The sequence below is a fragment of the Delphinapterus leucas genome, chromosome 6 (assembly GCF_059928025.1).
Source record: "Delphinapterus leucas isolate spDelLeu-1000000601 "Yukka" chromosome 6, BTC_Dleu_Yukka2, whole genome shotgun sequence".
Taxonomy (NCBI): Eukaryota; Metazoa; Chordata; class Mammalia; order Artiodactyla; family Monodontidae; genus Delphinapterus; species Delphinapterus leucas.
In genome coordinates, this window is record NC_143134.1 from 117,207,912 (window position 1) to 117,234,910 (window position 26,999).

The window sequence follows — 26,999 nt, forward strand, 5'->3', positions numbered from 1 at the left end:
AGGTCACACAGGCAAGGGGAGGCCAGACTGGAAGAGCCAGGTGGGCTTGGCTCCGGAAGCCCACGTACCTCCAGCCCCCAGGGCTGCCAGGTCTCCACCCAAGCTGTGAAATGCATGACTCACTGGCCAGCTGACAAAGCTGGACATCCTGCTTGTGTGTGGGCGTCCAGCCTGGACAGTGTGGGCACTGTCCCAACGGGGCCCGAAGTGCAGGGCCAGAGAAAGCGGAGCTCGAACCCAGAACACAGGAAACGCAGCCGGAGCTTAGGTGTGTTTATTCCTGTACAAATCATTACAAAACCAAGTCTAGGGTAGTCGCCGGCCCCCACCCCTTGCCCCAGTGTGCAATGGCTCACTGCGGGCCTCCGTCTCCTCCACCTGACTCGACCCATTGCACAGCCTCCTCCAGTCTTCTCTAAGACTCCAGAAGAGCAGGGATTAAACCCACCCCACTGAAGTCCAGCAGCAATAAAGTGCCTGATGGAGAGAGAGGGGACAGAACACAGGCAACAGCTCCCAGCCCCCTAGGGCCTTCCCAGGCCCAGCCGGGGGAGACCCTTGGACTACTCCAGCAGCTGCAGACAAAGGGGCTGCAGGGAACCTCAGTTGGGCTGGGATCCCCCCTCTCTCAGCCCCAAGGGCTCCTCCAACAGGTGGAAAACCTCACTGCTGGATGGCAGAAAAGGGGGCCTGGCTCTTTAAGAGCCACGCTAATGGCAGCTGGGCGGAAGGGCTAGGAAAACAGCTGAAGGCTTGTCCCTTCTTTTCAGAGTTCCCCAAAGCCTGGGAGAGTTTGCACAAAAACATCCTCAAGTTTCCAGGAGGAGGTGGGGAAGGGAACCCCAGACCCTCAGAGAGCTGAGCCCTCCGGCAAGGGGTGGTGGCTGGTGGGGTCCAATCTTGACGGAGAACAGACCTAAGGTGGTCGTTGGAGGAGGTGGGAGGGTTCTCAGACTCTAGAACCTGACACAGGCAGAAGGATGCCCAGAGAGCGGGCAAGGGGTCTGTCCAAGGCCACTCACGGCAGAGCCAAGACCCGGACACCTGCCTCCCACGCCTGGAACCCCCCGAATCCCACAGATGCCCCTGCCTGGGCTCCAGACAGCTTCCACCGCCACACAACCTCTTTCTGGCTCTGGGGAGTGAGGGGACGACACGAGTTCCCAGCTCCTTGGGACAGGACCCCACTGCCCCAACCAATAGGAAGTGATTTAGAGTCTGTCCTGAGACTCTGAACCAAGGCCTCATGGGAAAAGACACGACATTAGCCTCGGATTACTCAGAAATACCCTGATTGACTATGCTCAGACCCTGACTGGACAAGAAATACCCTCGACACCCGAGTAACCACATAGAAGCCCAAATCCCTGATTGGCCAAGAGATACCCCCAGGCCCTGAACGGCTGGAGATTATATCCTCTTCAAGGACGGAATGGCCAGAAGACACTCTGACCAGCCTTGATTAGCCAGACGATGGCCCTTGGTCGAGCGGCTGGGCGGAGACCCACTTCTCCTGTGTCCCTTGTAAGAGTCCCACAGGCAGGGTGGCCTAGGTCCAGGAGGGGTGGGAGAAGGTGATTCCGTACAGCTGGGCCCAGGACGAGAAGACCCTCTTTTCCGTGATGAAGCGGTGGTGGTTGCCCTTGCGGCTGTGCTCATTCTGGATGTAGGTGACACACTCGTCCGGCCCCTTGGGCTCATAGTAGTGGTAGGGCATGCGCTGCAGGCGGGGCCGCTGGCTGGGGCAGAGCAGATGGGGCCATAAGGGCAAGGTGGGCACCAGCAGGACCCTGCCCTTTCCAGCCCCTGACCTGCTATAGGGCCTCAGTGGGGGAAATCCCTGCCCCTCCCTGGGCCTCAGTTTCCCCATCTGTGAAATGGGTGTAGGATGGACTAGGTATGTGACTCTCAAACTTTCTTTTTCCTTTTTTTTTTAAATGCAGTGGAAACTTTTCCTTTTCCCAAGAGGGTGGCAATATGGGGTAGTGGTAAGGACTGCGGGCTCTGGAGCCTGGCCCCCACCCCTTACTGTTCGTGGGAACTGAGGCCACTCACAAAACGTCCCGCTCAGTTTTTCTATCTATGAAATGGGAAGAATAGTGCACTTATCCCTTAGGGTCACTATAAGGAGTAAATGAGATAATAAAAAGCCATGCTTGGTACACGGTCAGCACTTGGTAAAAAACAGCTGTCACCTGCTGGGCTTTTCATATAGTAATAACGAAAATAGTTATTATTAATATACAAATTCTGGACTCTGGCTAAGCTTGGGATTGAGGCTCCTGGGGTAGCTCTAAAGAGCCTAGATCTCGGCAGAGCAGTTTGAATACTATAAAATAGAGGCCCTTGAAGGCACCCCAGCCAAGGTTTCTGGGACCCCAGCTCCACCCTGCGGCCAATGGCTGGGCATCGCCCTGGGGGTGCTCACCTGCAGTAGTCGGGGGGGACCATGCCATAGACGTGCACATGGTCACACAACTCCACCGCAATCACCATGGTGAACCAGCCTGTGCTCAACCACGAGTGGGACTTTTCCCTGGGGACAAAGAGGGGTCACGATGAGGGGGCATGCAGGCAGGGAGGAAGGGTCAACCCACACAGGGTTTTCCAGAACTCCTCCCACCCACTCATGGGGCCTTCCCCCCACTTCAGTCACCCCCTGTCCAGCCCTGCTATGGCAGCACGGGCAAGCTGGCAGAGGGCAAGCTGTCTGGACAGAGATGAGGGGTGTGGGGTCTGCTCCTTTGAGGGGAGGAATAGGAACACAGCATGCTGGGAATTAACTCCTGGGGAGACTGGTCACACCTGGGCAGGCTGGGAGTAACCATGATCACAGAGCATGGTAGGTAGAAGCAGTTACGTACATGCTAGGAGAAAACTCCTAAGGGGAGACTAAACAGAGAAGGTTATGCCAGAAGTGACCACAAGTTCAGAGCAAGGCATGGAAAAAGTAACCAAGAACCTCAGGCTGTGTGCCCACTACAGCAGTCACTAGCCACGTGCGGGCACACGTGAACACTTGACATGTGGTTAAGACGTGCAGTCAGTGTAAAATACACACTTGATTCCTTAGATAGTATGAAAAGAAGAATGTAGAATATGTCACTGATCGTTTTTGATACTGATTACATGTTGAACTGACAATATTTTGGATATATTTGATTGAGTGTGGTTCTTTGAAAAGTTTAAAAGAAAATAAACCTCTCACAAGACTGACAAAGAAGGGAGAAAAGACACAAACTACCAATATCAAGAATAAAAAAAGAGGATATCATCATAGACCCTGAAGACATTAAAAGAATAATAAGAAAACCGCAAAAAAACACATACATGAATTTGACAATTTAGATGAAATGGGCCAATTCCTTGAAAACCACAAACTACCAAAACTCACTCAAGGTGAAATAGATAACCTGAATATCCTATAACTCTTAAAGAAATTGAATTCATAGTTTAAAATCTTCTGAAAAAGAACTCTCCAGGCCAACAGTTTCACTGGTGAATTCTACCAAACATTTAAAGAAGAAATAAAACCAATTCTATACAATCTCTTCCAGAAAATAGAAGAGAAAATATTTCCCAATTCACTTTCTGAGGCCAACATTACCATGACACCCAAACCAGGCAAAGACAGTACAAAATAAACTACAGACCAGTATCTCTCATGAACATAGATACAAAAATCTCAGCAAAATACTGCAAATCATGTCTAGCAATATATAGAAAGAATAAGACACCCACAACCAAGTGGAGTTTATTCCAGAAATGCAAAGCTGATTCAACATACAAAAATCAATCAATATAATCCATCAGATTAAATCTTAAGAACAACCATGTGAGACAATCCTGCAGCCGGTGGAAGGAAAACCACATTCACAGAAAGACAGACAAGATGAAAAGGCAGAGGACTTTGTACCAGATGAAGGAACAAGATAAAATCCCAGAAAAACAACTGAATGAAGTGGAGATAGGCAACCTTCCAGCAAAAGAATTCAGAATAATGGTAGTGAAGATGATCCACTACCTCGGAAAAAGAATGGAGGCAAAGATCGAAAAGATGCAAGAAACGTTTAACAAAGACCTAGAAGAATTAAAGAACGAACACCTAGAAGAATTAAAGAACAAACCAACAGAAATGAACAATACAATAACTGAAATGAAAAATACACTAGAAGGAATCAATAGCAGAATAACTGAGGTGGAAGAACGGATAAGTGACCTGGAAGACAGAATGGTGGAATTCACTGCCACGGAACAGAATAAAGAAAAAAGAATGAAAAGAAATGAAGACAGCCTAAGAGACCCCTGGGACAACATTAAATGCAACAACATTCGCATTATAGGGGTCCCAGAAGAGGAGAGAGAGAAAGGACCCAAGAAAATATTTGAAGAGATTATAATCAAAAACTTCCTTAACATGGGAAAGGAAATAGCCACCCAAGTCCAGGAAGCGCAGGGAGTCCCAAGCAGGATAAACCCAAGGAGCAACACGCTGAGACACATAGTAATCAAATTGACAAAAATTAAAGACAAAGAAAAATTATTGAAAGCAACAAGGGAAAAATGACAACATACAAGGGAACTCTCATAAGGTTAACAGCTGATTTCTCATCAGAAACTATACAAGCCAGAAGGGGGTGGCACGATATATTTAAAGTGATGAAAGGGAAGAATCTACAACCAAGATTACTCTACCCGGCAAGGATCTCATTCAGATTCGATGGAGAAATCAAAAGCTTTACAGACAAGCAAAAGCTAAAAGAATTCAGCACCACCAAACCAGCTGTACAACAAATGCTAAAGGAACTTCTCTAAGTGGGAAACACAAGAGAAGAAAAGGACCTACAAAAACAAACCCATAACAATTAAGAAAATGGTAATAGGAACATACATATCGATAATTACCTTAGACGTGAATGGATTAAATGCTCCAACCAAAAGACACAGGCTCGCTGAATGGATACAAAAACAAGACCCATACATATACTGTCTACAAGAGACCCACTTCAGACCTAGGGACACATACAGACTGAAAGTGAGGGGATGGAAAAAGATATTCCATGCAAATGGAAATCAAATGAAAGCTGGAGTAGCAATACTAATATCAGATAAAATAGACATTAAAATAAAGAATGTTACAAGAGACAAGGAAGGCACTACATAATGATCAAGGGATCAATCCAAGAAGAAGATATAATAATTATAAATATATATGCACCCAACATAGGAGCACCTCAATACATAAGGCAACTGCTAACAGCTATAAAAGAGGAAATCGACAGTAACACAATAATAGTGGGGGACTTTAACACCTCACTTACACCAATGGACAGATCATCCAAAATGAAAATAAATAAGGAAACAGAAGCATTAAATGACACAATAGACCAGATAGATTTAATTGATGTTTATAGGACATTCCATCCAAAAACAACAGATTACACTTTCTTCTCAAGTGCCCATGGAAGATTCTCCAGGATAAATCACATCTTGGGTCACAAATCAAGCCTCAGTAAATTTAAGAAAATTGAAATCATATCAAGCATCTTTTTAACCACAACGCTATGAGATTAGAAATCAATTACAGGGAAAAAAACATAAAAAACACAGACACATGGAGGCTAAACAATATGTTATTAAATAACCAAGAGATCGCTGAAGAAATCAAAGAGGAAATCAAAAAATACCTAGAGACAAATTACAATGAAAACATGACGATCGAAAACCTATGGGATGCAGCAAAAGCAGTTCTAAGAGGGAAGTTTATAGCGATACAAGCCTACCTCAAGAAACAAGAAAAACCTCAAATAAACAATCCAAACTTACACCTAAAGGAACTAGAGAAAGAAGAAGAAACAAAACCCAAAGTTAGTAGAAGGAAAGAAATAATAAAGATCAGAGCAGAAATAAATGAAACAGAAACAAGGAAAACAGTAGCAAAGATCAATAAAACTAAAAGCTGGTTCTCTGAGAGGATAAACAAAATTGATAAACCTTTAGCCAGACTCATCAAGAAAAAGAGGCAGAGGACTCAAATCAATAAAATTAGAAATGAAAAAGGAGAGGTTACAACAGACAACGCAGAAATACAAGGCATCCTAAAAGACTACTACAAGCAACTCTGTGCTAATGAAATGGACAACCTGGAAGAAATGGACAAATTCTTAGAAATGCACAACCTGCCAAAACTGAATCTGGAAGAAATAGAAAATACGAACAGACCAATCACAAGTAATGAAATTGAAACTGTGATTAAAAATCTTCCAACAAACAAAAGTCCAGGACCAGATGGCTTCACAGGTGAATTCTATCAAACATTTACAGAAGAGCTAACACCCATCCTTCTCAAAGTCTTCGAAAATACTGCAGAGGAAGGAACACTCCCAAACTCATTCTATGAGGCCACCATCACCCTAATACCAAAACCAGACAAAGATGCTACAAAAAAAGGAAATTACAGACCAATATCACTGACGAATATATGTGCAAAAATCCTCAACAAAATACTAGCAAACAGAATCCAATGACACATTAAAAGGATCATACACCATGATCAAGTGGGATTTATCCCAGGGATGCAAGGATTCTTCAATATACGCAAATCAATCAATGTCATACACCATATTAACAAATTGAAGAATACAAACCATATGATCATCTCAATAGATGCAGAAAAAGCTTTTGACAAAAATCCAACACCCATTTATGATAAAAACTCTCCAGAAGGTGGGCATAGAGGGAATCTACCTCAACATAATAAAGGCCATAGACGACAAACCCACAGCAAACATCATCCTCAATGGTGAAAAACTGAAAGCATTTCCTCTAAGATCAGGAACGAGACAAGGATGTCCACTCTCACCACTATTATTCAACATAGTTTTGGAAGTCCTAGCCACGGCAATCAGAGAAGAAAAAGAAATAAAAGGAATACAAATTGGAAAAGAAGTAAAACTGTCACTGTTTGCAGATGACGTGATACTATACATAGAGAATCCTAAAAATGCCACCAGAAATCTACTAGAGCTAATCAATGAATCTGGTAAAGTTGCAGGATACAAAATTAATGCACAGAAATCTCTTGCATTCCTATACATTAACAACAAAAGATCAGAAAGAGAAGTTAAGGAAACAATCCCATTCACCATTGCAACAAAAAGAATAAATACTAGGAATAAACCTGCCTAAGGAGGTAAAAGACCTGTACTCAGAAAGCTGTAAGACTCTGATGAAAGAAATCAGAGATAATACAAATAGATGGAGAGATATACCATGTTCTTGGATTGGAAGAATCAATATTGTGAAAATGACTATACTACCCAAAGCAATCTACAGATTCAATGCAATCCCTATCAAATTACCAGTGGCATTTTTTACTGAACTAGAACAAAAAAAATCTTAAAATTTGTATGGAGACACAAAAGACCCCGAATAGCCAAAGCAGTCTTGAGGGAAAAAAACGGAGCTAGAGGATCAGACTCCCTGACTTCAGACTATACTACAAAGCTACAGTAATCCAGACAATATGGCACTGGCACAAAACGAGAAATATAGATCAGTGGAACAGGATAGAAAGCTCAGAGATAAACCCACGCACATATGGTCACCTTATCTTTGATAAAGGAGGCAAGGATATACAATGGAGAAAAGACAGCCTCTTCAATAAGTGGTGCTGGGAAAACTGGACAGCTACATGTAAAAGAATGAAATTAGAACACTACCTAACACCATACACAAAAATAAACTCAAAATGGATTAGAGACCTAAATGTAAGACCAGACACTATAAAACTCTTAGAAGAAAACATAGGAAGAACACTTTTTGTCATAAATCACAGCAAGATCTTTTCTGATCCACCTCCTAGAGTAATGGAAATAAAAACAAAAATAAACAAATGGGACCTAATGAAACGTAAAAGCTTTTGCAAAGCAAATGAAACTACAATCAAGATGAAAAGACAACCCTCAGAATGGGAGAAAATATTTGCAAACGAATCAACAGACAAAGGATTAATCTCCAAAGTATATAAACAGCTCATGCAGCTCAATATTAAAAAACAAACAACCCCATCAAAAAATGGGCAGAAGACCTAAATAGACATTTCTCCAAAGAAGACATACAGATGGCCAAGAAGCACATGAAAAGCTGTTCAACATCACTAATTATTAGAGAAATGCAAATCAAAACTACAATGAGGTATCACCTCACACCAGTTAGAATGGACATCATCAGAAAATCTACAAACAACAAATGCTGGAGAGGGTGTGGAGAAAAGGGAACCCTCTTGCACTGTTGGTGGGAATGTAAATTGATACAGCCACTATGGGGAACGGTATGGAGGTTCCTTAAAAAACTAAAAATAGAATTACCATATGACCCAGCAACCCCACTACTGGGCATATACCCAGAGAAAACCATAATTCAAAAAGACACATGCACCCCAATGTTCATAGCAACACTATTTACAATAGCCAGGTCATGGAAGCAACCTAAATGCTCATCAACAGACAAATGGATAAAGAAGATGTGGTATGTATATACAATAGAATATTACTCAGCCATATAAAGGAATGAAATTGGGTCATTTGTAGAGATGTGCATGGATCTAGAGACTGTCATACAGAGTGAAGTAAGTCAGACAGAGAAAAACAAATATCGTATATTAATGCATATATGTAGAACCTAGAAAAATGGTACAGATGAACCGGTTTGCAGGGCAGAAATAGAGACACAGATGTAGAGAACAAACATATGGACACCAAAGGGGGAAAGCGGCAGGGGTGGTGGGATGAACTGGGAGATTGGGATTGACATATATACACTAATATGTATAAAATATGTAACTAATAAGAACCTGCTGTATAAAAAATAAAATTCAAAAAGAAAAACCATGCAATACCAATTGATGCAGAAAAACATTTGATAAATTCAATATCCAGGAATGATTAAAAAAAACTCTTAGCAAACCAGTGAGAGAAGGGAACTTCCTCAACCTAATAACTTCCTCAACCCATAGCTTCAAAAACCTATAGCCAACATCATATTCAATGACGAAAGACTGAACACTTTCGCCCTAAGCCTGAAACCAAGGCAAGGATGTCTACTCTCACCACTTCCAATACAATTCAATGTTATATTGAAAGTACTAGCCAGTGCAACAAGGCAAGAAAAAGAAATGAGGCATGTAGATTGGAAAGGAAAAAATAACTGTCCTTATTTGCATGTCCTTACATCATGATCATTTGCACAGAAAATCCCAAAGAATCTACAAAAGTCTCCCAGAACCAATAAGTAAGTTTAGTAGGATTACAGGATATAAGGTCAACACACAAAAATCTATCATATTTCTATATACTAGCAATGAATAATGGGAAACCAAAAAAAAAATTTTTTTAATGCTATTTACAATATCTCCAAAAATTTTAAAATATTTAGATGTAAATCAAACAAAATACTTACAGCATCTATATGTTGGACATACTGAGTTAAGTAAAAATATATTGAATTTAATTTCACCTGTTTCTTTTTACTTTTTAAATGTGGCTACTATAAAAATTTTAATTACGTGTGTGGCTTGCATGATGTTTCTATTGGATAGCACTGGCTTAGCTTTTCTAGGGAGATTAGTCAGAGAAGGGCATACTGAGGGTGATGTAGCCTTAGAATAGAATAGAGCATGCTAAGAACAACAGTGTGCTTAAAGTAAGATGTGCTGGGTATGGTCAACACTTTCCATGAGGCATGCTATGGGGCAGCTCTCCTAGAAAGATGCTAGGAGTGACTGCGCAACCTTAGAGTAGAGCATGCTGGGAGCCCTAGTCTCTCGGAGCCATTCACGCATCCCGGGGGAGACGAGGCCATGCAGAGCGTGTTGGAAATGACTCATGCTAAGAGCTGGACATGAAGCCAACTCCCCTAGGAAACCTGACCACAAGGTGGCAAGAAGTGACCACACCCTCACAGCAGTGCATGCTGGGAGCAACAGGCCCTCTGGGCGGAGCGTGCTGAGAGGGAGCACAGGACTGGCCAGAGGGAGCGGGCAGGAGGTTGGTACCTGTCCTTGCCTGTCTCACTCCGGAAGAGGTCATCAAACTGGCGCATGCGGCCAAGAGAGACGGCGTAAGCCTCCATATTGGGGAACACCAGGCCTGCCCGCTGGATGACGCGCACGAGGCTGCCCTGGGGCTTCTGCATCTTGTTTGGGGGACCCCAGAAGATGAACACGGTTTCAGGGGTCCGGTTGACGAACTCCTGGGGCCTCCGCAGCACACGGAATACGCTGGAATGGGCCACTACGCGGAAGGTGGTCTTGTTGCCCACATCGGCTGAGTAGCCCGTGGTGGGGGCGTCATTCATGCGGATTGTGCACTCGGCCCGCTCGATCTCAGGGCCCAGCTTGGTGCCCAGCAGGTGGCTGGAGCTGGTGACAATCACACACTGGTGGCACCGGGAGGGCAGAGTCTGGGGGGGTAAGGAAAGCCAACACTGTTATGACCACTCAGTGCCAGGCACTGTGCTCCGTACATCCAGGCCTCCAGGAAGCAGGAGTTATGATGTTCATTTTAGAGACAGGAGGGAGACTGAGGCCCACTCATGCAACATTCAACAAATCTTTATAGCAAGCTGGCTAATGGCCAAGTACAAGGGACAGAACAATGAACAAAAGAGACCCCACTCCTGGCTTCAAGAAGCTCACGGTTGGGGAGACACGGTGTACAAGTAAATGATAAAATAATGCCAGGTGGTAAGTTAAACACGCTGGGAAGGAAATAAAATAGGGGCAGGGGATCAAGAGTGGCAGGAGTGAGAGCTGCCCTAGAAAAGTCACCTGGGGAGGCCTCTCTGAGCTGACACCTGAAGGATGAAAAGGAACCATGCAGGGGAAAGTATTCAAGCAGGAGAAACAGCAAGACCAGAGGCTCTGATGTGGGATGACCAGGGTGTGTTGAGAAGCAAAAGAAGGCTGCTCATTGGGGGCAGAGTTAAGGAACAAAAGAACAGAACAGCCATGCAGGGATGTCCCCAAAGTCATACAGCAGAGGAGCGCAGGGCTAGGACTTGAACCCAGGTCTATATGGCCACAGAGCCCCAGGACCAACACACTGTATGCCAAAGACCCCGAGAGATTTATGAGGGTTTTAGTGAGGGAGGAGAGAGAGGTAGGCAGGGCCTGGGGAGACCTCCTCCTAGAAGATGGAGTCCATGCTTGAGGCCAATAATTTTCTCCCTGACCCCAGGGAAAACATTAGGGCTCAGAGGACCACAGGGTGAACTCCAGAAACACAACCTGAGTTTCATGGTTACCCAAGGCCAAAAGAAGCCCCAGAATGACTGTTGGCCTCTTGACACAGCTGTAGCTCATCAGGCATTGGGGCAATACCCTGGCTCCTCCCCTCCCTTGCTGTGTGGCCTTGGGCAAGTGACTTCACCTCTCTGAGCCTCACAAGGCAGATAACGCTAACCTCACCGGGCTGGTATGAGGATTACTGCTGATCACGGTGTTCAGTGCACAGCAGGCAACTGACAATGGGCAGCCATTACTGTTACTGTTGTTGTGTCGTCAAGTACCCTAGTGTCCTACTCCGAAAGCCTATGTAGACTCCCACACAGAGACAGAGATCAGTGAAAACCAGAGAGACTTTCCCAAAGGGATTCTGACTCAGGAGATGATAGGATATTAGCACTAAGGATGGGACCTTGGAGAAAACTGAGGCCCAGAGAGAGACATGGTACTTGTCTGAGGTCACACAGCCAACAAGGGGCTGAAGGCACTGGACTCTTGGGATTCACCCTTTCCTTTAGGAGGGTTGGTGGAAGCAGAGAGAAGAGGTGGAGGAGAAGAAGGAGGTGGGAGCAGCGATGGTGGGCAATGGGGAGGATTCGTCTCCAGGCAGCTCCCAGGGAGCTTCCCAAAGCAGCTGCCCTACCTTGTTGCCGAGAATGGGGATGTAGCCATCGGTGAGGCTCCACCTCTTGAGGTTGACGGGCCGGCGGGCGCGGCCCCGCAGGGAGCCGTAATGAAAGACTTCGTTGGCACTGTTGGAGGTGTAGAGGATGAGGATGGTGATGAGGGCAAAGAGGATCACGAACACCGCTGAGCGCTGCTCCTGGAGAGGGGAGAGGCCAGTGAGGGCCCAGCTGCCCGGGAGGCTCCTTGCCACCTACCATGCCTGCTGATTCCTGCTCTTTATTCCAGACCAGTTCAGGCACTACCTCCCCCAGGAAGGCCTCCCTCAGCCCCCTGAGCACCGCCTATCACAGCACCAATCACGCTGCATTCAAAGAGCCGTCCCCCTCAATTAAACCATGAGTTCTGAGGGCTGGGACTGAGTCAGCTTTGATCCCCACTGTATCTCAGCTCCCAGGGCTGGGCCCAGAGCACAGAAGGTTCTCAGGGTTTGCTGGATGAGATTGGAAGTGTGGGTCAGAAGGATCCTTCCAGTTGCAGCTGGAAGGATGCTTGGAGACAGGTGGGACATTCCAACGAGAGGGTCTAGGTCTTCCCCCAAACAGTAACTCTTTATAAATGTTTACCATTCATTTAAACCTGAAGGGAAAGGATCTGGTCAGGAATCAGGATGCATGGGTAGTCAGTACACCAACATATGGCAAAGGGCAGGAAAGTGATATCTGAAGTGTCCACTGGTATTTATTTGCCTGGGGTCTGCAAGGCTAGGTGGGACCCGGGAGTCCTGGCTTCTTGTGCTGAGCCCCCTGGGCTGGTTATTAATGTACTGCTTCTCAGCTCCAGGTTTACTCTTTTTGCCTGCTCTGTGAAAACGGATCTGGGCCCTTTACAGGTTTTTCCTTGCCAGCGAACTGCATAATAAACTTTGTCAGTAGAGGGCGCCGGAGAGACATGTCAGGAGGAAGGGAGTTTGCTTCCTGGTTCCGGGGGCTTTGGGCCTGGTGCTGGTGCACTTGCTTCTACAGTGCACATGGCTTCTCCCAGTGGCCAGCAGCTTCCTCCAGCATCCAGCCTCAGGCAGTTTGGAAGCAGAGTGCCTCTGATTCCTGCTGCGACCACAGATTCTCCAGAGTTGCGCTCATGTGGCACACTCGACACCAGTAACACCCAAAAAACGTAAGCTTCCCCTCCCCGGAGCAGTTTTATCTGATGCTTGAAGTGTCTCTTGGGAGTTATCTCCTGTGAACAGCCTTCCCTGTAGCCTAGCAGGTGGATTTATGACAACTTCCACAGCACAGCCCCACAGTGAGTTCTCTGCCATTCAGTGGGCCAGAGCTGTGCCCTCTCCAGCCCAGCAAGGCCTGGGTCTCAACCCTGGGTGTGGTAGCAGCTCCTTTTTTTTTTTTTTCGGCCGTGCCACACGGCTTTCAGGATCTTAGTTCCCCAACCAGAGATCGAACCTGGGTCCCAGAAGTGGAAGCACCAAGTCCTAACGACTGGAAATTCCCAGTAGCTGCTCCTTATACCTGCTATCCCTGTATTCTGTAGAGTTCTAATCCCCTGTTACTCCAATGCACAATTAAAATTAGTAATTCTTTATATTAAACTTTCTCTATTCAAATTACTGAGTGGTTTCTCTTTCTGGATTGGACCCAGACACACTCAGATCACCCCACCCCCAACCCCCAGGCTCTGCCAAAGCTGTAGTGCAGCTAGGAAAGGGGTGTGCAGGGCCAGGCACATAGTAGGTGCTCAGGAAAGCATAAATGAATGGATCATGGGGAACCCTGAAACCCTCAGAGTGATGCTCATAATATCATGTCACTTTTGACTCTGACCACTGCCCCCTCTCCCAACCTCCCATTCACCTTCACTCCCCACCCCCACCTCCTGCATAGCACTCCACAGTCACCTTCTCGGCCAGCCCTTTACCACAGATGGACCAGTCAAGTCTAGGAGGACAGAGGTGGACCTGGGCCCAGAGAGAGGCAGGAGCTTGCCCAGGCCACACAGATCAGTGGCCACAGCAGGGCTCACACCAGGGTCTCCCAGGCATCAGCAGCTTCTCAGCAGGGAAGAGAGACTTGTAGCGCCTGGGTCTGAGGCAGGTCCAAAGGAGCCCATTTCACGGAGGGAAATAAGAAGCTGAGATGGGGACAAGAAATGAAGGGGGACTTACTTTGTTGCTACTCATCTCTCTCCGGCGTCTGCTGAGGGGCAGGGGCCAGCGTCCTGCAGGTGGCCCAGGGGGCAGGGGTGTGGGATCACACCTGCAAGCCACAGAAAGAGTTACGGCCTGGGTGCCTTCCCCCAAGTCCAGCTGGTCCTAGGCTACACCCTCCCCACCCCTGCCAGCCCTCCTACCCACCCATGACTTCAAGGCTCAGGGCTGTACCCATTTTGCAGGTGGAGACACTGAGGCCCAGAAAGGGCAGGAACTGGCCTGATGTCATACAGCCAGGTGGTGGCAGAGCCCTGCCTCTGTCTCTGCCCATGCACTCTCCCACTCTGCTCGAAGGCAGCTGGCAGGCCTAAAACTGGTTCCCTTGCTGGGGGGGGCCTGCCCCCCACCCAGCAGGAGCCCCATTCACACGCCTACTCTAAACCCTGTCTTATGTTCCTGAGGCCTGGGAATAACATTCCTTGTAGGTCCCCAAACTCCTCTAAACTCATACCCTTCCAGGTCTTGCATAAACTGGCCCCTCTGACTAGGACACCCTCCACAATGTTGTTCATGCCCACTCATCCTCCCGGCCTGAGGTGGGCCAGGAATGTGCCCTGCGTGCCACCTCCCCGCTGAGAGCTCTCTGAGGTCGCAGCTGGCACAGGGCCTCACATTCTCTGCTGTGTCTCCAGAGCCCTGGAGATGGGTGCAGGAGGACTGCTGAATGACTTCATTCTTATCTTTTTTTTCCCCTTTGACTTTGTTCATTAATAAGATCTTGGGGGTTAAGGGCTCAGACTCATCTGTCCAATGGTTATAATCACAGCCCCACCCTGGGGCGCAGTGGGGTCCGGGACCATACAAGCTCAGCTCTGCTCCTCACTCCCCAACGCCCCCCGCCCATCCACGCAGGACGCAGCTTCTCTGCAGATCTCAATTTCCCCACCTGTCAAAAGTAAGTACTTGTGTCCAGCCACCTCCAGCCGATTCGAGGCCAGAAGGCACTAAGGGAAGGAGAGTGAGCAGAGAGAGAAACTGGGGCCCAGGAGCTTCCCAGCTCCGTCCTTCCCTCCAGGGGCCTCCCATCTCCCGCCACTATCTCCGCCCCCTGACCTAGCAGCTGTTTACTCCTACACCGCCACCAGGAATAGCCAGAGAGCCCCAGGCTAAAGGAGGTGCCCCCACGCCGCTCCTGATTGGTTGGGTCTTAACTCCGCCCACCACCCAACCCCGCCCCCTCTCCTCGGGAGCCCCCTCCTCCCAAACCCAGCTTCAGATTTCTCCGCAGCCAGCCTTCGCAGCCAGCCTTCGCAGCCAGCCTTCAAAGCCATGCAGGGAGGCCCCTAGGACTCTCATCCGGACTCTCACAGGGTCCAGTCCCTGCGGCACAGATCAGGAAACTGCGGCTCATCAGAAGGGAAGAGCGGCTTGTTCTTAGATTCATAGCCCATTAAGGCAAAAGTCATCCAGATCCCTGGGTAGTCCCCATCTACCCTGACGCCTCTAGCATTCCAGCTGCCTCTCTGAGCTGAGCCTCCCCTCTCACTACCCTTTCCTTCGGATGCCCCAAGCTCCAGACACACTAGAGCACTCCAGTTCCCAGGCCCACCCCCCACTTTCCCACCTTTGCCTGAGCAGTGCCCTCAGCCAGGACCACTGTCCCCCTGGTCAGGACCGTCACAATCCTGCTCTGAGAAGACCATGGTCAGTACAGCATCTCATGTTCAAGTGCGAATCCCGGTTCCACCACTTACTGGCTGAGGGGCCTCGGGCAAGCCATGTGACCTCTCTGAGCCTCAGTTTCCTCATCTGTGAAATGGAATAATAAGAGTAGGTAACTCACAATGTTGTTAGGAGGATTCAAGCAGATGTGGCAACGGAAGCACAGGATTTGAAAGTGCTTGATCAGTGACAGCAGCTGTTAGTTTTGTGGTTATTCATTGTTCAAGGCCTGCCTCTCCACAAGCTTGCCAGAGAAACACTCCCCTGCCCTCTGATATGGCCCAGCAACTTCCCTCTAATATCAATAAATGCGGAGCCCTTGCTAAGCATCACCCACTCACTGAATCTTCCTGGCAATTCTGCACAGCAGGGGCTCTTATCCCCATTTCACAGATGAGGAGACTGAGGTTCAGAGAGGCAAAGTGCCTTGCAGAGCTGTCCAGAGCCTGCTGGGGTGCCTTATTTCCATGCTTGTTTCCAGGGCGCAGCCCAGGGCTGAGCCTGACTGGATCTCTCTCAAGGATCCCCCAGGGCTGGAATTGACCAGAGGCCACTGAGTGCGTTCCCAGCACCTGGCCCAGCACCGGAGAGCAGGACTGTTGGGAGCGACTTGCTCAGGCTAGGGAGGCAGCAGCCCAGAGCTCTGAGCCAGGATCGTGGACTCAGCCCCAAGGTGGGCGGAGCCGGGGGGCTGAAACCGTGAGCTCAGGCTATGGGGCCACACCCTGCCCTCTGTTTGGGGGCTTTGCTTCTCCCAGCTCGGGGAGTCCTCCTGCAGGCTCGGGACGCCCCCACGAGCCACGTGGGAGGAGAGCTCCCGGGAGAAGGGGGAGGGGGGCTCCTAATTCCAAATAGGGGGCGCCGAAACCGTGGGTGCACCTAGGAGGGGGACGACTCACCCTCTGCGCCCCGCTTGCGCTGAACCCCCCAACTCCAGCACTCCGGGGGGTACGGAGCTCTAGCCTCAGCTGGGAAGAGAAGGGAGGCAGGACGGCGGCAGGGTCCCCGAGCTCTAATGGGGTAGTCAGCGGCAGGAGGCCCCGCTAACACCGCGACAGCCCTTGGGCGCGGGGACCGGGATCTCCAGGCGCGGTTGCCAAGAGTGAGTGGGTCTAGGGGAGCCCCAGGGGCCCCCATATCAATCTCCATCCCCAGCGGCTCCTGACGGCCCCACCACCACCAGGGGCGCAGGCAGCGCCCCCCTCCCGCTGCCCGCCCCCGCGCGGCGCCAGCTCACCTCCCCCGGGGAGCGCCCGGCTCCCCGCGACCCCCGAGCCCCCTCACATGGCGCCGGAAGCCAAGAGCCAGGGTCCGCGCCACTCTGGCCGCCCAGGCCCCGCCGCAGCCCAGGCCCGCCGGGTCCTAGCGCCGCCGCTCGCCGCTCTTCGGTTCAGGCCTGGGAGGCGGGCGGAGCCTTCGGGGGCCGCGGGTGGCCCCGCCCCTGGGCGGTGCAGGCGGGGATGGGTGAGGGGCGGACGAGCCCCGGCCCGGGGCACCCGAGCGCCTCGCTTACTCCTCTGGGCAGCCTGTAGTGACAACGACAACAACAACAGTCTTCCGGAGAACATTTAGTGTGGGTCAGGCCCACTTCTACCTCGCTTTATTGTTACCACGACGGGGATGGGGAAACTGAGTCCCAGAGCACACTGCGCTTGGAATCAGCTGAGTTTCTCCCTGGGCATCCCTACCTCGGGCCTCCAGAGCCCTGCACCCAGTAGTCACCCTGGGTGAACTCAGGGATCCACTCTTGGATTCAAGTTCGACCCTGCCGTCTGCTAGCTGTGCGGCCTTGGCACTTACTTACACTTCCCCTGCTTCCCGGAAATAGGGAGAACAACCTCACAGGGTGTTGTTAGGATTAAAAATGTTACATTACTTCTTATGATAATTGTGGTATTCATTACATCATTTTATGCGATAGTGAAAAATAACTTAAGTAGCCTGTACACCTGGTTAAATGAACAAAGACACAGCCCCGCTAAAATGAATGATGCAGGTCAATAGGCACCGACAGGAAGAGGTGTCCAGGATATTTACAGGATATGTAATAAGTGAAGAAAGCGAGTTTTTAAAATGTACCTCTATGATCACTTTGGAAAACAAAGTTGGAAAATTTTGCATTCTGCTCCTAGGTATATACCCTGGAGAAATTCTTGCAAATGTATGTAACAAAGCTCATAGCAGCAATGCTTGAAATAATACAAAACTGGAAACAACTCATATAGCTATCAAGGAGAATGGAATTTTTTAATTACATTATGATACGTTCACATGGTGAAATATTATATAGCGGGGGTGGGGGGGAATGACATGGATGAATCTTACAGACATGAGGAGTGAAAAAGCCAGGTCCTGGAAGACAAATGAAACTACACAATATACTGTTTAAGCATACAGCAGGCAGTAGGCCGCCTGTCATAGGACAGGAGATAGTTTTGCCTATCAGACTGATTAAAGTTTTAAAAGCAAAAGTCAAGAGTACAGCAGTCTCTGTGGGGAGGGATGAGGGAGAGGAGAAGAAAGGCAGGGGTGTGCAAGTTATAATAACGAAGGTCTGGTCTTTAAGTGGGACATGTGTTCAAGAGGTTCATTATATGTGTTTTATTTTTACAAGTATAATGCATGCCGTCATTCGGGTGTAACACAGTATTTTTTTTTTTTTTTGTGGTACGTGGGCCTCTCACTGTTGTGGCTTCTCCCGTTGCGGATGTGCAGGCTCAACAGCCATGACTCACGGGCCCAGCCGCTCCGCGGCATGTGGAATCCTCCCGGACCAGGGCACGAACCCGTGTCCCCTGCTTCGGCAGGCGGACTCCCAACCACTGCGCCACCAGGGAAGCCCTAACACAGTATTTTAAAAGGTGAAAAAAAGAAGAAAGATAAGTCAAATGAAAATAGATACTTTTGCCTATCATAGTGATTAAAGTGTCAACAGTGGTTATTTTTCAAATGATAAGATTATGGGCTGCTGTCTTCTTTTGGCTTAACTGTATTTTCCAAAATTTTTGAGATAATGGTCAATGTTTTTATATTTAAAAATTTATTTTTAATATAAAAAATGAACTGCATGTATAACATGATTCCTTTTTTTTATACAACTATCTATGCATATATGTTTGTAAATGCACACAAAAGGCTTCTGGAAGAATCCACTCAGGACTACTGGCAGTAGTTTCCCCTGGAGAGTGGATGTGGGGAGAGTGGGGTAGGTGCTATTTTCACTTTCTGCTTCATAAAATTCCAGGTGGTTTGCATTGGACTAATTTGGGAAGTTAATACCACTTTGTTTTTAATTTAAACAAAAGTCAGGGGGCCCCCAAGGTCCAGCCTCCAGGCCATGGAGGCACTGCCCACCAGGCAGTGCGGGGGGGAGTGCAAACAGCCAGGGGTGCATGCAAGGCTTCCTGCCCCCTGGTGTCCACCTCCATCCGCTTCCTGAGCCTCAGCCCCATCCTCACCCCAGCCCTCCTCGGCGCCTGACCCACCCTGCTGGCCACGGGACAGAAAACCACGGAGCAGGAGGCCAGGCAGTCAGCCAGGACACCTGATGAACGGAACTGCTGGGAGCTCAGAGAACAGGAGCCCCTTCCTTGAGGTCACAGGCAGGTTAGAGGCGAGGGGTGGAGGCACCCAATCCACCCCTCGCCCTTCTCCCAGCTCCAGGCCAATGACCTAGACTCCGGAAATAAAAGGGTGCCACAGCCCAGCTCCTGGACCAAATCCGGACCTGGAGCTCCCCCGTCAGGCCTGCTGTGTCTCTGGGGCCAGGCTTGCTCCAGGAGGCTCTGTTCTAGGGCTAGCTTCCCTTTCCTGGGCCTCAAGAACAAGGGGACTTCCATGGCGGTCCAGTAGTTAAGACTCTGCACTTCCACCGCAGGGGGCACAGGTCTGATCCCTGGTCGGGGAACTAAGATCCTCCATGCCTCGCGGCACGGCCAAAATAATAATAATAACAACAGCAACAACAAGGATACGAAAACCCACACAGCTCCATGTGTGTCGGGTGCTTTCTCCTGTGCTAATAAGCACTTTGCAAACATACCTCGCTGAATCCTTAAAATAACCTATGGGCACTGCTGTTACTCCCACTTTCCAGAGGGAGAAAGTGAGGCACAGAGAGTACAGAGGTGCCCGAGCTGGGATTCCAGCAGACCTGTCTGCTGAATAACCACAAGCCTTTCTGCCCCCTGGAAGCCCCAGGCCTGCCTCACAGGCACGCCAGGGCCTTCATGGACGGCAGGTTGCGGCCAATCCTGGCGCTGCTCCCCGACCCCGCCTGCAGCTGCGCAGCCGGTCCCCCACCCCGGAGTCACTCCCCCATGGTCTGATGGAGGTGGCCTATGCTTCAGCCCTTCCTGCCCCAGGATGGGGGTCCAGGGTGTGACTCTCCCCTTCTCACCCCTTAGCAATCTTTGCACTGTTAGGATTCTTCCCTTCCATGGGATACTGGAAAAAGCCCTCAGAGGCCTCTGGGCAGTGGGTCTGGAACCAGGAAGTACCTGGTTCTTCTCAGAGGCTGGAGTGGTCAGGCTGGCCCAGGTGACGCTGGACATGGGTGCCCACCAGTTCCTAGGAGAACCAAGGTTCCTGTCCTCTCCTGGCTAGATGAGTTCCTGACCTGGCCCGAAGTTCCTTCTGAGGAGAGGCTCCTTAAGATACCTCCAGGCTATGAGACTCACCCAGCTTCCCCTCTGTCCTCAGGAGGAAGTAGGGGGCGTCCCCAGCAGGCCTGCTGAGGAGACAAAGGAGCCTGGGTGTGACAGGAAAACAGAGGCCCAACGAGGGGCTGCACGCCAAGGTGCCCCCCCACCCTGACACACTCCTCAGGGCTGGGAGGAGGCTCCTGTCCCCCAACTCACCTCCCGGAAGCTGCAGGAACTGCAGTGGCAGAGATGGGGGTCCAGAGAGCTGTCAGCAGGCCCAGATCCAGTCACCAGTCATCTTCGTCTGCCTAGAGGAAGTAGCTGGTGGATCGTCCCTGCCGGGTCACCACCCCAGAAGGACAATATCTGGGCCAGCACAGCAATAAACATCCCACCCACCCAAGGACAGGGCCGAGACAGAGGTGCCTCTGCACACTACGCCCCAAGGGCTTGGCTAGCACCTCCCAGGCAATGGAACAGGAGGAGGAGGCAACCTGCTGGGAGGGGGTGGAGTTGGAGTCCTAGCAAACCCAGCAGACCCTGGGCCTTGCAGACAGAGGATGACGCGGTGAGCAGACACAGCTGATGGGAGTGGGAAGTCTTCCTGCCCAACCACCACCACCGAGGAGGGCAGGGCTGGCTGAGCAAGGGTGACCCCATTGAAGATGATGGCTCCCACATGTCAAGGGCCAGCACTGGGGACAGGCATTTTACGGATGCCATCTCTCCCAGTTTGTACCATCCCGTGAGGTAGGGACTACTTTAGTACCTTTTACACACGAGGGAGGCACTAACCTGCCAGGGTCCCGCGGCAGGAAGTAGAGCCAGAACGAGGCCAGGTCTGACTCCAGAGCCCTCCCTCTGGGCCCAGAAGTTCCCCCACCAACCCTTCTGCCTGCCAGGTTACATTCCCCCCTTACCTCTGCCGAACGCCTACTCACAAACACTTGCCAGCTGCCGGGCCAGCAGCTGTGGCTCAGCTGCCAGCCTGCTCCCTCCCACGGGCGTGCTCCCTGCCCCCCAGCCCGGGGGGCATGCCTGCAGAGGCTTCTGGGCACACCTGGCACCCAGTAGGGGGAGGCAGAGCACAAAAGGCAGGTGGGCCAGGTGCCAGGTCTCCAGTCTCTCCTGAGAAGGCTGGGGGTGGGAGAGGGACTGTCCTGGGTCACCCAGACTCCCTGGCACAGATGGCTACATGATTTGTGAGGTCTAGTGCAAAATGAAAAGGCGCAGCCCCTTGTTAAAAACAAACAAACAAACAATTTCAAGTGGCAACAGCAGAACATTGAGCTAAGCGTGGTGCCCCGGGGCAGTTTCTGCACAGGTCACCAGCCAATGAAGGGGCCAAGCCCCGGAGCTGGAAGCTAGAACCCTAGGCTCCATCCCAGCTGACAGCCTGGGGTCCTGGCCCTCCATTAGTCTCCTGGTGTCCAGAAGAGGAGGGAGGGAGGGAGGAAGTTAGGAGGGAAGAAGGGAGGAGGGGGGTGAAGCCTCCGTGGGCTTTTTCCAGCCCCCTGGTGCAGGGCCCAGACGCTCAGGTGCAGCTCTCAGACCTTGGATTGCACCCTGGCTCAGCCAAGCAGCTTCATCTCACCTGTAAAATGGGCTATAACTCTAACCCACCCCAGCGTGGCTGTACACCCTTGCTACCTGTTCACTGGTGGATGTGCTTTTCCACTTTACAGGTGACCAAACTGATACTCAGAGAAGGAAAGCCCCAAGCCTGCCCTCCTTCCTTTCTAGCAGTGTAACCAACCCCAGAGTTAACTGGGAATTTAACTGGCAAGGCCAGTGGAATCTGACCCTGGACCAGGAAGGCAACATGATATGGAAGAATTTCCTCCCACCCTGACTCTCCTCCCACTGGGTACAGGGTGGGGATCCCATGGAAGCCTCTGAGCTGGGGTGTTCCCTGGGTCAAGTGCAGTCATGGGGTCAGACTCCCTGACCTGGTGGGGAAGCGGGTAGGTTCCTGGGGAGGAAACATGCAGGCACATTAAATGGCCAGAAGCCCAGCCGGCTGTAGGTCTGCCCTCAAGACAACAGGTGATGGCATTGTGGTGGCAAGAGGAGCCCCAATCCCCACCCCCAGACACGTGACAACAGCCAGGACAGGCTTCCAGAAAACATGTTTACCCATACACTCCAGAGGTGGCCCTGGCAGTCACAGTTCAAAGGCCCCTTCGCCCAACAAACCTCAAGTTCTGGGTTGCCCTGACCAGGGCGGCAAGCCTGGGAAGTGTGGCACCAAAGGCAGGTGGAGAGGGAGTGCAGAGAGGAAGGGCCAGGGCTGGTGCTCGGTTGAAATTCATGGTGCTGGTGAATAGGGGGGTTGCCAGCCCCGGGAGCAAAGGCCACCGGACAGACTCAGAGGTGGGACGAATCCGACTCAGATTACTCAGGGAGCAGGGGTAGGGAGGAGGGTGCAAAGGTCACCACAGCCCTCCTCTTCTCCCCATAAGTCTAGAGGCCACTTGAGATGGCTCCAAGTGTCCCCAGGGTAGGGCAGGAAGAGAACTTCGGTGTGCTCGGCACATGATAGGAGGCAGGATCCATAAATTAAATGTTTTTGGTGGAGTGTGGTCGGAACAGAGGCCTGGTGAAGGCGTTGTGGCTGGCTGGGCGATGGGGCTACTGGGTCCTCCAGGATGGGTGGGCGAACACAATGGGCCTCTTCTTGGCCCAGCGGGAGAACACAGCCTTCTCAGTGATGAAGCGGTGAGCGCTGCGGGGTGCCCGCTCGTGTGCCAGGTACATCTGACACTCGTCCAGCCGGCCCTTCTCGAAGTAGTGGTAAGGCACCGAAGGGTGGCTTTTCTCCCTGTGGGTGGGGAACAGGGATGAGCGTGAGGCACCAGAACTCGCCCGCCTCCCACCAGACCCTGCCACCTACCGGACCCCCTCTCGCCAGGTACTACAGGCCACAGAGCCCCATGCTTGGTCCCAGGGGAGGCCAGAACAAAGGAGGAAAAGGGCAGCCCCTGAGGATCCCAAAGGCCAGGGTTCAAGCCCTGGCTCTGCCTCTTGCAAGCTGGCTGACTCTAGGCCAAAGACGTATGCCGTGAGCTTCAATAACCCATCTGTAAAATGGGGATGGTGATTATCTACCTTCTCGGCTGAAACCACAGGTCAAAATATGCAAAGCGCCTGGTGCTGGGCTCTTGGTGAGGGAGCCCTCATTCCCCGCCGCATGGAGCTGCCAGCCCTGCACACCCAGCTACTCACTGGCTGTCTGGCCAGGTGCCATGGCAGAGGGCACACAGGCTACCCACGTGTATCTATCTCACCCACGTGCTCAGCAAAGAAGTTCCAAGAAGAACAGAGGGTGAAGACGTGGAACCCTTTCAGTTCAATTAGTTATGATAACGTTGAGCTATATAATATCACAAGTCAGAACTTAGATGTAATAGATCACTGACACCATCAGCCCTGATGTTGTGGTAGGCACTTTGGTAGATTATTCTCTCTCTAAACCTTTCCATAACCTTCTGAGGAAAGTGTGATTATTTTCTCTCTTGGACATGAGAAAATAGAGGCTCTGGGAGGTGGCGGCCAGGCCCAAAGGCCACACGGGCAGAGCGGAGGCTGGTATCCAACCTGTTCCAGAGGCCGAGCTCCTTCCCACCCTGTGCCTCGGCCACCCATTGGGAAGCCCACGCATGGTGCCCTCCCGCCCGGCGCCTGGCTGCCCTGACCTGCAGTAGCTGTCGCTGACCATTCCATAGACCACGATCTCCTCACACAGCTCCAGGGCGAGAATCATGGTGAACCAGCCGGTGCTGAGAAAGGAGCCCGACTGCCTCCTGGCAGAGGGAGGGAAGCAGTCAGCCAGCCGCGACCCCCAACTCAACTGGGAGCAAGGTGGCCCCAGCCTCAGCTCTCTCAAGGCACAGCACTGGTTCCCCTCCCAGCCGAGGGCCTCTCACCTTGACGCCCACAGTGGGGCTCTGGGGGTGCCTAAGGACGGGGCAGCCCCAGCCCAAGGCCAGCAATGGGCAACAGGTGGGGGTGGGGTGCAAAGCCGGGTCCGTTCAACTCTTCCCACCCACAGAGGACTTGAGCAAACCACCCCTCTCCCAGCGGTGGTGCGGCAGCCCTGATCACATCCCGCCCACAGCTAAGGGACCAGGCTTGGGGAGATGGCAGGAGGCAGCAGAGCACCGTCATTGAAAGTGGGGAAGAGGGTCGTCTGGAGTCAAGTGGTCTTCCATTTGAATCTGCTCTGCGTCATCAGGTTTGCTCGTGAACTTCTCTGAGCCTCAGTGACCCATCCGTGAAATGGGGATAATTATGGGTGGCTATGGAGAGGGAACACTTTCAGCCTAGCTCCTCCTCCAGGCCCAACACCCAACTCAGAGCAAGGAACTGTGTGGCCACCCCAGGCCTCGACTCTCTCAAAGCAGCAGCACTGGTTACTCTCCCAGCCGAGGGCCACTCACCTCCACCTCTACCGAGGGGTTGTGGGGTGATTCAGTCATTCAAACTGAACACCTCCCAAGCCCTGTGCTGGCCTGAACCGGCCCCGCCCATTGCTAACATTCTCAAGGGAGTGGGCAGCTGGGAGAGAACTGCTGGGAAGAAACAAAAGAATGGGATGAAGGATGTCAGGTGGTAGATGCTCCTTCATTTGGGGTCAACATGACACTCCATCCACATCTGGAAGCAAACAGTCATTTGTGGGAGGACTTGGGGGAAGGAACGGCACGTGCACAGGACTGCAGGTGAGGGCAGCGTGGATGTCTGAGGAGGCCCAGGCGGCCAGGGTAAGCGAAGGAGGATGAGGTCACAGAAGCAGGCAGGGGCCAGATCATGCGGGGCTTGTAGGCCAGGGGAGGGAGGAGGTGGGAGTCTGGACTCTACTCTCCCCATTATGCGAAGCTGCTGTAGGGTGAGGGCAGGTGACTGATGGGGTGAATTCCCTGGGGCAGCTGGAGCTCAGACTGCAGGGGGTGCTGCGAGAGCAGGAGGGGATGGTGGCTTAGGTCAAGGTGGCACCCGTGGGCACGGGAGGAGATTCGAGAGCCCATCGTACGTGGCGGGTGATGAAACAAGGGGAGTCAAGGGCAAAGCCCAAGTGTTTGTCTGAAAAACTGGAGGCTGGCAGCCGTATTTTCTGAGGTGGGGAGGTGGCAGGGAGGAGCCCGTGCGTGGAGGAGGGGGCCACAGGAGTCGGGGCGCTCTTTTAGGCGTGTGGTAGAATGAGATCTTGAGGGCAGCGCCTGGTGTGTGAAAAGGGCTGTTAGACCTGTCACTGTTGCTTTGCTTATCGGGAAGGGACGTCAAAGACCAGTTCAGGTCTCAGAGCATCCCCTCCAGAGAGAAGAGCTCCCTGACGCGGGCCCACACCAGTCACCCCACAACGCGTGCTGGCGAGGCCGAACGCCCCTCACCACCATTTGGAATTCTTCATCTCTAAGAGAACTCGATGAATGACAGCCCTCTGATTCCCAGCCCCCATCAGAGGGCAGGACCACGTCCGCCTGTACCACTGCTGAGCCCCAGCACCTGACAGAGCAGACCCTCGATGGACCAGAGGCTGCTGGAGAAGGCAGGCCCCCAGCCGCCAGGGAGACCCCAGCAGGCAGGCCCCTGGCTCACCGGTTCTTGCCCGTCTCGTCCTGGAAGACCTGGTCGCAGTAGGCCATCATGCGCTCGGTGAAGGTGTACACCTGCAGGCCCGGGTACATCCTGGTGAGCTGCAGCAGCGTGCGGTAGGTGCGGCCGCCCAGCGCCCGGTCCATGGGTCTCCCCGGGCCCCACACCACGTAGACGGTGTCGCGGGCCTGCTGGAAGTAGTATGAGTAGTTCCGCAGCAGCAGCGGCACGCTCGTGTGGGAGACGACCCGCAGGGTGCTGCGCCGGCCCACGTCCGCCTCGAAGCCCACGGTGGGCGCCTGGTTCATGCGCAGCACACACTCAGCACCGTCGATCTTGGCACCCAGGCCCGAGCCCAGCATCTGGCCCGAGCTGGATACCACGGCACAGCTGCGGCACGGCTCTCGGACCAGCGGCTGCAGGGGGAGGTAGAGAGAAAGAAAGTCCTGGCGGGCTTCCCTGGTGGCTCAGTGATGAAGAATCTGCCTGCCAATGCAGGGGACATGGGTTCGAGCCCTGGTCCGGGAAGATCCCACATGCCGCGGAGCAACTAGCCCATGAGCCACAACTGCCGAAGCCCACACGCCAAGAGCCCGTGAGCCACAACAGGAGAAGCCACTGCAATGAGAAGCCCGTGCACCGCAACAAAGAGCAGCCCCTGCTCACTGCAACTAGAGAAAGCCCGCGTGCAGCAACGAAGACCCAACACAGCCAAAAATAAATGAAATAAAATAAATTTATATAAAAAAAGAATGAAAACTAAAACAATTCTTTAAAAAAAAAAGAAAGAAAGTCCTGGGCACACAGCTTCCACCTGCCTGCTCCTCCACCCAGGAACACCCCCTGACCACACTTGACATCTATATCAGTAAGATGTATCAGTAAAGGGATGTAAGTCCCTTTATCAACCCATTTTGCAGATGAGGAAACCGAGGCGGGGCAGCTGGAGTGACCTTCTCAAGGTCAG

General features: G+C 51.4%; 2 protein-coding genes across 10 annotated transcripts in view; both read right to left on the reverse strand.

Annotated features, from left to right (window-relative positions):
• Positions 1-22,748, reverse strand: ST6GALNAC6 (ST6 N-acetylgalactosaminide alpha-2,6-sialyltransferase 6). Of its 5 annotated transcripts, none has more exons than XM_089913791.1 (8): positions 22,634-22,748; positions 20,654-20,745; positions 15,697-15,881; positions 14,088-14,178; positions 11,928-12,107; positions 10,055-10,461; positions 2,429-2,536; positions 1-1,735 (listed from the first exon to the last, which is right to left on the reverse strand). In XM_089913791.1, exons 4-8 carry the CDS (start codon positions 14,100-14,102, stop codon positions 1,411-1,413), a joined length of 1,035 nt encoding a protein of 344 aa, XP_089769917.1. In that variant the 5' UTR covers positions 14,103-14,178; positions 15,697-15,881; positions 20,654-20,745; positions 22,634-22,748; the 3' UTR covers positions 1-1,410. The 5 variants fall into 5 exon arrangements, with proteins under 5 accessions (XP_089769917.1, XP_022434357.1, XP_022434352.1 ...); XM_022578649.2 differs by having other exon boundaries at positions 17,032-20,745; XM_022578644.2 differs by lacking the exons at positions 20,654-20,745; positions 22,634-22,748 and adding an exon at positions 16,694-16,961 and having other exon boundaries at positions 15,827-15,881.
• The window catches only part of ST6GALNAC4 (ST6 N-acetylgalactosaminide alpha-2,6-sialyltransferase 4), a 9,688-nt gene continuing 5,238 nt past the window's right edge, over positions 22,550-26,999 (reverse strand). For 3 of the 5 annotated variants that reach the window (XM_022578656.2, XM_022578653.2, XM_089913796.1), the window contains 3 exons: positions 26,036-26,448; positions 24,133-24,240; positions 22,550-23,258 (listed from right to left, as the gene is read on the reverse strand). In XM_022578656.2, the coding sequence (XP_022434364.1) occupies positions 23,069-23,258; positions 24,133-24,240; positions 26,036-26,394 (657 nt within the window). In that variant the 5' untranslated portion in view covers positions 26,395-26,448 and the 3' untranslated portion in view covers positions 22,550-23,068. The remainder of the gene's footprint in view (positions 23,259-24,132; positions 24,241-26,035; positions 26,449-26,999) is intronic. The other 2 variants (XM_022578654.2, XM_022578655.2) reach the window with 2 other exon arrangements.